At 43.7% G+C, this 12,486-nt stretch overlaps 1 protein-coding gene across 4 annotated transcripts in view; it reads left to right on the top strand.

Moving 5' to 3' along the window:
• Positions 1–12,486, top strand: part of RSPH3 (radial spoke head 3) — a 52,471-nt gene that overhangs the window by 33,286 nt on the left and 6,699 nt on the right. For all 4 annotated transcript variants that reach the window (XM_040350559.1, XM_040350560.1, XM_040350562.1 and 1 more), the window contains exons 6-7: positions 645–848; positions 979–1,141. In XM_040350559.1, coding sequence (XP_040206493.1) covers positions 645–848; positions 979–1,141 — 367 coding nt within the window. The remainder of the gene's footprint in view (positions 1–644; positions 849–978; positions 1,142–12,486) is intronic.

The following is a 12,486-nucleotide window of genomic DNA, read 5'->3' as shown; positions in this document are numbered from 1 at the left end:
CATATGGACTTTTCAAAAAGATCAAGAAAGTATACAAGCAAACTGAACCCCAAACCATAAACAAAACCAAGACCATTTTGTGCACAAATGTAGTAATCTGGCCTAGTAAACAATGGAAATAGTCACAGCAGAGAGACTTTTCAATGCTACTAATGATAGTGCTACAGCTTTTGGTCTCTAGACAATCGCAAGACCGCAGATGATTTTGTATATGCATAAAATAATCCTCTGCTGCTGCTAGTGAAGCCCAGCCACAAATCTGTGTGCAGATACCAGCAGTCCCCAAACCTTGTATGATCCAATTAAGCAACTTTATATAATACAAAAAGTTTTTAGTAGTATCTTGCAACACCAGTGGGTGTTTATTCATACAAAAAGCGCAGCATACTTACAGAATCACACCTTGGGGCATTTCGCACATTTAGCGCCTACTCATAAGGTCACGGTATTTGTGCAGTGGTGTACACATACTGTGCTATGTGTTTTAATAAACACCCTCAGATATTACAAGATACCACAAGTACTGGTATTATATAACGATGATTCTCTATGGTTGACAAACTTTGTCCTACAACAAAAGTATATAGGCTAAAATAAAATAACCAAAATGGTTACCAGTAATCTTTGCTCATTTCCTTTTGCAGCTTTTTGACTTTGATCTGGAGGTTAAACCGCTGCTGGAGGTGCTGATTGGCAAAACAGTTGAGCAGGCTTTACTTGAGGTAATGGAAGAAGAAGAACTTGCCAGCTTAAGAGCACAACAGCGTGCCTTTGAGGAACTGCGCAATGCTGAACTTGCCGAGGCACAACGTCTCGAGGAACAGGAGAGAAGACACAGGGAAGAAAAGGTATACAAGCTTCGTATTTAGGGGTTCTGTTTTTTCAAAGTGATGATCAGGGAATGAGTTCACTGCAATGGACACAAAGTTTAAATATGTAATTTAAGTTGACCGTTATTACACTCATTTTTCTGTATAGGACCGGCGCAAACAGCAACAAAGGGAAATGCTTTTGAAAGAAAAGGAGACGGCAGAGAAGGTGGCAGCAAGGGCTTTTGCACAGCAGTACCTGGCTGACCTTATTCCATCTGTGTTCAGCAGCCTAAGGGACAATGGATATTTCTATGACCCAGTGGAAAGAGGTTTGTATTTTCAAACATATAACTATCTATCTTGGTTATAAATGTAAAATACACCTGAGGACCACATGACATTCATGCGTCATTGTCATATTGTGTAAAACTGTTAGCAAACATATCTATACTGAGTGAATTTGAAGTACAGACCTTGAGTGTGTGAGTTCAGCTGAATTTTTGTGCTAATTACATTTATTAGAACTGCAGCCATCTTGCCACCCCTTAGTGCCCATAGTTTTATAGGTCGAAAAAAGACACAGGCCCATCCAGGTCAACTTACAGTATGTGTGTGTGATTTTTACTCGATAACAATGGTTACATAGGGCCAGATTCACAGAAGAGATATGACGGAGTATCTCCTGATACACCGTCGTATCTCATAGGCCCCATACTCACGAGCAAACATGTCTGCTGAAACTGGCCCGCAGGCCAGTTTCAGCAGACATGTTTGGTCGTGTGTGGGCGCGAGCGGGCCGAATTCCAGCAAACATTTGCCCGCCGGGCCTTTTCCCAGCAGACAAATATTCCTGGACTTGTTTTAAAACAGCCCGCTGGAATTCAGCCCGCTCGGACATGTACGGTCGTCAGTACAGACCTACCGTACATGTCCAGGCGCCCGCCGTCCCTCGCATGCGTCGAATGACTTCGACGCATGCGTGGAAGCATTTTAAAGGCGGGCCGCCCACGTCGCCGCGTCATTGTCGCGGCGACACCGCGTCATCGACGCGGCGACACCGCGGACACACCCCGCGTATTGTTTACGCGCGGACTTCTGTACGATGGTGTGTACAACCATCGTACAGAAGCCCTCTGGCAGACATGTATGGTGAAAACGGTCCGACGGACCGCTTTCACCATACATGTTTGTCCGTGTGTACCCGGCCTGAGAGTATCTATGCGACTGATTCATAGAATCAGTTACGCATAGATAGCCCTAAGATCCGACAGGTGTAATTGACTTACACCGTCGGATCTTAGGATGCAATACTTCGGCCGCCGCTGGGTGGAGTTCGCGTCGTTTTCCAGCGTCGGGTATGCAAATTAGCTTTTACGGCGATACACGAAGGTACACGCGGTCGTTACATGGTCGCAAGACTTTTTTCCCGTCGCAAAGTTAGTCATGCTTTTTCATGGCTTAACTTTACACAGCCCATGTTAAAGTATGGCCGTCGTTCCCGCGTCGAATAAAAAAAAAAAAATTTGGGCGTAAGTACGGCGTAATTACGTTACGTACGTCGCCATTCACAAACACGTCGGGGCGCTAGCCGCATCTTTGGAGCTCCTGCCCATTGAAATCATTGGGACACCACGGCACTCTGCAGAGGTGCTTTGCGGTGGTTTTTAACCCTTTCGCTAGCGGGGGGTAAAACTGCCCCGATAGCGGACGAATAGTGGAACTTCCGCTTTAAGGACTCCTAGCCCCCTGACATGCCACATTTCGCATGTCATTTTTTTTTGGGGGGGGGGGGGAGCGGGTACCTAGTTTTGACGGGTATCCAGCTCGCAAGGCTTCACTTCCTGATTCCCTTACCGACGATGGCGGCACCTCCATCCGAGAGCCGAGATAAAGATCGGCTTCGGGTGTCGACATCGTGGGCACCCAGGACAGGTAATTGTCCATATATTAAAAGTCAGCAGTTGCAGTATTTGTAGCTGCTGGCTTTTAATATATTTTTTTCGCCGGAACTCCACTTTAAAAGCCACCAACTATACTTTTTGTAGCTGCTGACTTTTAATAAACAGAAAAAATGACAGAAACTCCGCTTTAATGAATGAAAAATAAACTCATTTTGAACGGGAATGCTCAAAACCTTGCATGGTTTAAACATTTGGATTTTGGTGTATCATTTAAAATAGTCAAAATAAGGGATATGAGCAAGGGCTAATCATTTCCACATTCTAAGAAGACAAAAAAAAAGATTTTGCTAGCCGTGTTTAAAACAATCATCCTGTACAATGCTTTCTAGATGTGTGCCCACTGGTCACCTTGTACGCAGGAGGGCAAGTAATGTTTTGCAGAACAAGATTACCTCTTAGCAAACCACATCATAGGTGATGATATGGCTGAAAGACAAATAGCACTACGCAGCCACGGGTAAGACTGCTGACTGCTATTTGCCTTTTAGTCATATCATGAGCTAACAAAGTCACCCAATGCCTATCTCCTGTAGTTTATATGCTTTTATTCTCAGAGGTACTTTTCCAGATTATCAAATAATATAATTAATGATCTACTTTGCTCCTTTGTGTTTTTTGTTTCTTGCGTTTAGCGTTATGTCATGGTAAAAACCGAAATCAGCTTTGAGTCTTTAAAGTACCATGACAGCATTTCTTTAAATGATCACTAGCATTACAATAGACTGCTCTTTTATCAGAGAGTGCTTTTTAATGGCAAGCCTAGAAAAGCCCATAGTGGGCTAGATTCAGATAGCCCGCCGTAACTTAGTGAGGCAGGTTCTGTATTCACCAAGAACTTGCGCCCTAAGTTACGGCGGCGTATCGTAAATCTGCTGGCGTAAGCGCGCCTAATTCAAATTGTGAAGAGGTGGGCGTTTTTTAATCAAAATAAAACATGACCCTACGTAAATAATGTTTTTGACTAACGGCGCATGCGCTGTCCGTGTACGTAACCCAGTGCGCATGCTCCAAATTAACCCGCAAAAAGCCAATGCTTTCGACGTGAACGTAAATTGCGCACAGCCCAATTCGCGAACGACTTACGCAAACGACGTAATCAACGGAAAATTCGACGCTGGCCCGACGTCCATACGTAACATAGGATACACCTCATATAGCAGGGGTAACTTTACGCCGGAAAAAGCCTAACATAAACGAAGTAAAAAAATGCGCCGGGCGGACGTACGTTTCTGAATCGGCCAGCGTAAATATGCAACTAAGATACGACGGCGTAAGAGACTTACGCCAGTCGGATCTTAGCCAAATTCCAGCGTATCTTGTTTTCTGAATACAGAAAAAAGATACGCCGGAGCAACCTAGAAGTTACGCGGTGTATCAATAGATACGCCAGCGTAACTTCTTTATGAATCTACCCCTATGTGCTTTATAACTTCATAACTTTATATAGTTGTGTTATATAATCTTACTAAATCCATATTTATAAATCCAGTGGGGTTTTTGTATATTAGTAGCACACACAGGTATATTTAAGTGTGTATGAAGTATTCTAAGAATATTCTATGGTGGTTGAGAATTTTCAAAGAATGGAACATGGAGCTCAATTTGGTCTTTAAAAAGTTTTAGAGCTGTGTCTAAAGCCTCATACACACATTCGGACTTCCATCGTAAATACGTGGAATTTTGTCCAAAGGGCGTTGGCCGTGAACTTGTTCTGCATACAGACGGCAGAACTTTTTCAGCCAACATTCACGAAACTACGTGTTTTTTCTGCTCTTTAGCACCACCCTTTGGGCAACTTCTGCTAATGTTGTCTGATGGTTAGCATTGGTTCGGCGCATGCGTGTTTGTACTTTGGTTTTTATCCCACGGATTTGTGTACACAAGTTCGGATTATCCATTTGTTGTCGGACAATTTGAGAGCATGAACATCCAACATTTGTTGTCGGAAATTCCAACAAGAATTGTCCGATGGAGCATACAGACGGTCGGGTTATCCGACAAAACACCTCCATCGGACAATTGTTGTCGGAATATAACCGATCGTGTGTATGGGCCTTAAGATTCATGTTTGCTGTACGGTTAAAGCATTAAAAAAATTCACTTTAAAACATTTTCTCTTCAAGTTATCAAGAGAAAAGAGAACTCTGTGGGCCAGATTCACATAGAGATACGACGGTGTATCTCCTGATACACCATCGTATCTCAGAGTTGTGTCGGTCGTATCTATGTGACTGATTCATAGAATCAGTTACGCATAGATATGCCTAAGTTTCGACAGGTGTAACTGTGTTACACCATCGGATCTTAACTGCAATTTTAAAATGGCCGCTGGGGGCGTTCTCGCTGATTTACGCCGAGAACATGTAAATCAGCGAGATACGCCAATTCACGAATGTACGCAGGCCCGACGCAGTCACTTTACGCCGTTTACGTAAGGGTTTTCTCGGCGTATAGTTACCCCTGCTTCTATGAGGCGCAGCCAATGTTAAGTATGGCCGTCGTTCCCGCAACGAAATTTGAATTTTTTACGTCGTTTGCGTAAATCGTTCGCGCATACGGATGGACGTAATTTACGTAAACGTCGAAACCAATGACGTCCTTGCGACGTCATTTGGAACAATGCATGCTGGGAAAATTCCCGGACGGCGCATGCGCTATTCGATCGGCGCGGGAACGCGCCTGATTTGAATAGTACACTCCCCCGAGCCGCAGAATTTGAATTCCGCCGGGGGATTTACGATACGCCGCCGCAAGTTTTGAGGTAAGTGTTTTGTGAATTACCCACTTGCCTCTAAAACTTGCGACGGCGGATCTTAAATCACATAGGTTACGCGGATCTTAAGATCCGCTAACCTATGTGAATCTGGCCCAGTTACTTTTTCTTTTTTATTGGAAAGTGGACAGTCTGAGGTATTCAGTAAGAGGCATGACGAGTTTTTCGAAGATGTATAATTTCGTCAGTTTTTTTGGAAAATTAGGAAATTAAATAAAATGTAATTTTTTCATTTTTTTTTTACATACTGTCACCAGTGCAGTACTGACATGGCAGTGATCAGGGATACTGACTGATGACAGTATGTAAAGAAAACAAAATGTAAATAATTTGTTTTCCAATTTTGTAAACTTTTTTTTTTTTTACTTTTTTCTAGTCCCCCATCAGTGTACAGCAATAGCTTTAGTTGTCATGAATTGGTTTCCCATGAAAAGCTTGATTTTGATTTGATCTGTGATTGGCCAAGCTAATCATATGGTACGGGGTAGCCAGGTACCATATGATTGCTATAGGCCAATCACAGATCAAAACAGTAAGCAAGCTGTTCATGAATGGAATGCTACTCATGACAGGTTGTTTACAGTGGGGTAGATTCAGGTAGGGGCGCGCACTGCTACGGCGGCGCAGCGTACCGTTTTTACGCTACGCCTCCGTAAATTACTTGAGCTACGCTTCATTCACGAAGCATTTGCTCCGTAATTTGCGGCGGCGTTTCGTAAAAGGGGCTGGCGTAAGCGCGCGTAATTTAAATGATCTCGTAGGGGCGTGGATCATTTAAATTAGGCGCGTTCCCGCGCCGAACGTACTGCACATGCTCCCGACGTGCATTGCGGTAAATGACGTCGCAAGGACGTCATTTGCTTCGACGTGAACGTAAATGGCGTCCAGCGCCATTCATGATCCACTTACGCAAACGACGTAAATTTCGAATATCGCGACGCGGGAACGACGTCTATACTTACCATTGGCTGCGCCTCCTAATAGCAGGAGCAGCCTTACGACGAAAGCGACGAACGCAAACGACGTAGAACACGACCGCCGGGCGCGCGTACGTTTGTGAATCGGCGTGAGTATGCAATTTGCATACTCTACGCTGACAACTACGGGAACGCCACCTAGCGGCCAGCGTCAGAATGCAGCCTAAGATACGACGGCATAAGAGCCTTATGCCAGTCGTATCTTAGGCTACAGTCGGCGTATCGAGCTTTCTGAATACAGAAAGCTGATACGCCGGCGCTACTTAGCAATTACGCTGCGTTTCTATGGATACGCAGGCGAAATTGCTACCTGAATCTACCCCATTGTTATCATGTGATTGCTAGGACACAGCAGTCACAGGAGGGGTGTTCTCCTAAACCACAGCAGGCTCAATCATGTATATATTCGTGACTGAGCCTGCATGTGCCATCCTGCCACAGTAAATGTACTGTTGCGTGACAGCAAGTGGTTCATTTTGTATAAAGTAAGGAACACTTTTATTTGCAGTCAGGTTTTTTGTTGTGTCCCATAAGGGGGGATTTCACTTTACTTCCTGTTTTGTGGACTCAACGTGAACTTAGGCTGGCCATAAACAGAGAGATCTTCTTTCCTGCAACAATGGGTTGCCATTGTGTTGTCCCAGTGGCGAGACGGGAGGGAAGCCGTCCCCGCCGGGAGAACACAATGATTATTGCTATAACAGCTGCTGGCAATACTAGCATGTAAAATCCGACAGGCTAATTATACCCAAGTTGATTGATCGATCCACTTGTGTACATTCAGCCTGCCCATACATTGTTTGAATCAAACCGCCTGTGGCTGGCTTTAGGTGAAGGAAATTTAATTTTAGACAGTTGACACTTGAAGTGTACCCATTGGAAGATTCCCCTCTACTTCTGTTTGGATTTTCCCTTACTTTCAGTTCTGGGGACAGAGGAAGAATCTCCAGGGTGGAATAGTAGAAAACAATAAAAACCTGACAGGGGTTCTGCCCTTCCCTATTCTATCCTAAAATTATAAAATGGCTTGCATACATTGGCCCGGATTCAGAGAGCAATTGCGCCTGCGTAACCATAGTTACGCAGCGCAATTGCTGACTTGCGCCGGCGTTACGAATGCTCCTGATTCAGGAACATCGTAACGCCGACTGCAGCCTAAAATCTGCGTGGCATAAGGCTCTTATGCCACGCATATTTTAGGCTGCATTCTTGCGATGGCCGCTAGGGGGCGCTCCCATTGTGCTCAGTGTATAGTATGCAAATTGCATACTAACACCGATTCACAATGTTGCGCGAGCCCTGCGTACGCAAGTTACTTCGTTTCCGTACGGCGTGTTTAGCGTAAGGCTGCCCCTTCTAATAGTAGGGGCAGCCAATGCTAAAGGATACCCGTCGTTCCCGCGTCGCGATATTTGAAATCTACGTCGTTTGCGTAAGTGATTCGTGAATGGCGCTGGACGCCATTCACGTTTACTTTGAAGCAAATGACGTCCTTGCGACGTCATTTGCCGCAATGCACGTCGGGAAAGTTTCCGGACGGAGCATGCGCTCTACGCTCGGCGTGGGAGCGCTCCTAATTTAAATGATGGTATCATTACATTAGGCGCCCTTACGCAGGGCAAGTTTACACAGCACACACGCAATTTACGGAGCTACTGCTCCGTGAATCGCGGGTAGCGCAGTAAATTTGCGGGGGCGCAGGGCAAAAACGCTGCCCTGTGCCTCCGCAATTAAGGGGCAAATCTCTTTGAATCCGGGCCATTGTAAAAATAACACACACGCGCTTATATTGTTTTTTTTTTGTTTTTTTTTTTTCATAAGAAATCATGTCTGTTTTCAGCAGTAGGTGGCAGTGTTTTATCTGTCAAATAATGGCATGGTAAGTCTACTAAAGATAAGGCTTCCAGCATTTCTGTTTTTTGTGCTGGTCTGTAGAACCATTAGAAAATTCATTGGAGTAGGTGACAGAAAAAGTGACTAAATTGCACAGACAGAAAATCATGAAGTGGATGTTATTGCAAGCAAAATATATAATTGCAACATTTTTTGCACATAATACCTATGAGCTAAAGATACGATTTATAAGCAATCTGGTTATACCCTGAGCATAATGGAAATATAACATATTTCAATAACAAATCTGGAAGGTTACAATGGCCCGGATTCAGGTAGAATTGCGCATAATTTACGGAGGCGCAGGGCAACGTTTTTGCCCTGCGCCCCCGCAAATTTGCTCCGCTGCCCTTGATTCACGGAGCAGAAGCTCCGTAAATTGCGCGGGCGCAAGAGCACGCAATTTAAATGATCCCGTGGGGGCGGGAATCATTTAAATTAGGCGCGTTCCTGCGCCGATCGTAGAGCGCATGCTCCGTCGGCATTTTTGCATTGCTTCCAGCGCCATTCACTATTCACTTACGCAAAGTACGTAAAATTCAAATTTTGCGGCGCGGGAACGACGGGTATACGTAACATGGGCTGCCCCTGTTAATAGCAGGGGCAGCCTTGCGCGAAAACCGCCGTACGTAAACGACGTAAATTACGTACGCAGGGCTCGCGCAACGTTGTGAATCGGTGTTAGTATGCAATTTGCATACTATACACTGAGCACAACAGGAACGCCACCTAGCGGCCACCGCAAGAATGCAGCCTAAGATATGCGGGCATAAGAGCCTTATGCCGCGCAGATCTTAGGCTGCAGTCGGCGTAACGAGGTTCCTGAATCAGGAGCACTCGTTACGCCGGGGCAAGTAAGCAATTGCGCTGTGTAACCTATGGTTACACAGGCGCAATTGCTTCTTGAATCCACCCCAATGTGTTTAGAGAAGCTAAACAACTAAAAAGTGGAAGGGGTTTGACTGTAAAATCAAGACCAAGAACTATGGAAATTTGTATAGAATGTAACAGCATGGATCATGTATGGACATATACAGTATATATACTCTCATCTACCTGGCATGCCCTCTCTTGTACTGAAAATGCTTATTTCATTTTACTGCAGACTGAGCTTCTCACAGTGTGCATTAGAAGCTGCAGCATATCATATAGAGCCAGATTCATTTACTGATTGGAACAAATAGTATCATCTCGCTATTTGCTTTCCAGCCTGACTGTGCCTGGCCCATCCCATTTCATTCATTCAATTTCAGTTCCTTTAATAATAGAGGCTCACCATCGCTGTGGGCATTTCCTAATCAGTCTGCAGGCAAATGCAGTCTGCCTAGGAATGCCCACTCCTCCAGCCTGACATCAACCCATCAAGGGATTTTGATATCTGCATAACTCCACCAAGGATCCAGCCCATTGTTTGCATCAGGGCAGAGGGATTCTTAAAGCGGAGTTCCACTCGTTTATTAAAAGTCAGTAGCTACAAAACGTGTAGCTGCTGACTTTTAATAAACAGACACTCACCTGTCCCACAGTCCAGCGATGCAGCCGCCCAAAGCCTCGCTCCTCTCCCCCTCCTCTCCTAGGCGCTGTCATTGCAAGTGTGGGCACCAAGCTGTGACAGCTTGCGGCTTCACAGCCAGGTGCGCACTGCACATGTGTGCGTTGCGCTGCACTCTCCTAGTGGCCAGGCACTCTGTGACATGTCCCAGAAGATTGTAGAGAGGAAGGGGTCGCCTAGGGGGAAAGGTGGAGTCGCCTAGGCGGTGAGACAATGGAAGCAGGAAGTGGAACAGGAAGTACCTGTCTAAACCAGGTACCCACTCCCCCCTCCCCAAAAAAAAATTACATGCCAAATGCGGCATTTAAGGGGGCGAGGAGTGCTTAAAGCGGAGGTTCCACGTTTGGGTGGAACTCCGCTTTAAGGAGTACTGAGGCAGGGTGCTGTGATGTTTTCAGGGTACTATGTATGGCACTTTGAAAGTCCCTCCCATCAATTGGTTTAAAATAAGATATGTAATAACAATGGGAATGTTGTCAGGTTGTTAGTTGTTGGCATGTTAATGAGGAGGGGAAGGAGGACCAGGAAAGACAAAATATAAGCAGATTAAACATCATATTTAATAAAAAACCTGTCAAAAGAAAGATATATAGGCTTTCATAACTCATCTCTCCCTCTGAAATTACTAGTAGCTGGACTGTCAAGCTGATATCCTGGATTCAATACCAAGTCAAATAGGTCCTAGTTCTAGTATCGGCCTAACACAAGGTTATAAACACTACTTTTAGTGCAATATATGATTATCAGCTGCCTACCTTATTGACTTTAATAATTGAGGTGTACTCTTGCACAATGCAGAGTATGTGCCTTGGAAACAATATATCGTTTCTACAGCTGTCCATATGAAAGTAAGCTCTGGCACAAAGACTTGGCATTGGTGAAAGGCAGTGAAATCTGACATATTGTATATGTGCTTTCCATTTAATTGGAGAAATAAAACATTGGAGAATAGTTTATTGAGTAAATAGTACATTCCATGCCATGTGTGTGTGTATGTGTGTATATATATATATATATATATATATATATATATATATATATATATATATACATATATACATATGTGCATTTGTATGACATGATGGCCAGGTCAGTGATCCAATTTTTTTTTCTGCTTTTACCGATTTTAATAAGTTAAAAAAAGGTTTCTGAAAGAAAGAGCACTATGGGTTGTGGCACTTTGTACTTGCAGCCTATAAAAACCAGAAGTATAAACATCAAAATGGGCACTTATGCAAAAAAGGGCGTTTAAATGTTACCGTGTAACTGATCAGTGTACCGGCCCGCTGCCAGTACCATGGGATCGCTGTGACCAATCACAGCGGACCCCATGACAATTGTAAAGAACAGATGGCTTTCATTGTCTACAATTGTGTTGGTAGCTGTGATTGGTCACAGTAATCATATGGTACACAAAGGATCAGCCACTACCTATCTGTACCATGTCACAGCTAATCACAACAATACAAACTGGATTAATCCGTTTCATTCAGTGCAAACGGTTGCTTATACCAGTAAAGTAAAAAAAAAAAGTGTAAAAAAAAAAAAAAATCCTGATCACTATCCCCCGAGTAGTACAGTTTTACTATGGTAACACTGTATTTCTCTGGTCACAGTGTGTTTAAAAAACAAAATCCTAAAAAAAATTAAATGTTTTTTAGTTTCTTCATTTACCAAAACATTGTGACAAAAAGTTACAACTTCAAAAAACTTTCCATGCCTCTTACTAAATACCTCTTACTAAATACCTTGGACTGTCTACTTTCCAAAAAGGAGTCATTTGTGGTATATTTGTACTGTCCTGGAATTTTCTATACCCACTGTGTATATATACACATTACCAAAAGTATTGGGACACCTGCCTTTACATGCACATAGACTTTAATGGCATCCCAGTCTTAGTCCGTAGGGTTCAATATTGTGTTGACCCAATCTTTGCAGCTATAACAGCTACAATTCTTCTGGGAAGGCTGTCCACAAGGTTTAGGAGTGTGTCTATGGGCATGTTTGACCATTCTCACAGAAACGCATTTGTGAGGTCAGTCACTGATGTGGACTGATAATATTTTTTGTTTTGTTTTTTCGATTTCCAAAAAATTGTGACAAAAAATTACAACTTCAAAATACCCCCAAATAAATATACACAGTCAAACCTCAGCACTCGCTAAGTCTCACATCCGATAGTGTGGCAATATTACAGGCTTCAAAACAAAAGTATTCAAAAATGCTGATCTTGGCGTTTTGAATGCTTCCAAATGCAAAGGAGGGATTTTGGGTCTTGTTGACCATGCAGGTATTTGCTTCTCATGACCGGGTAATTTAAGTGAATATTCATTTACACAATTTATTGTGTAATGCCCCGTACACACGATCAGGCTTTAGCCCGGCCAAACTCACATCGGAATTTCATCGGAGTAAAATAACATGTTTTCTATCTAAACTCCAATGGAATTCCTCGAATGAAAGTCTGATGTGGCATACACACGGTCGGAATTTCCGATGGAAGAAGTCAGTCTGA

This window comes from Rana temporaria, chromosome 4 (genome assembly GCF_905171775.1).
Source record: "Rana temporaria chromosome 4, aRanTem1.1, whole genome shotgun sequence".
Classification (NCBI taxonomy): Eukaryota; Metazoa; Chordata; class Amphibia; order Anura; family Ranidae; genus Rana; species Rana temporaria.
This window is presented reverse-complemented; position numbering and strand designations above follow the sequence as displayed.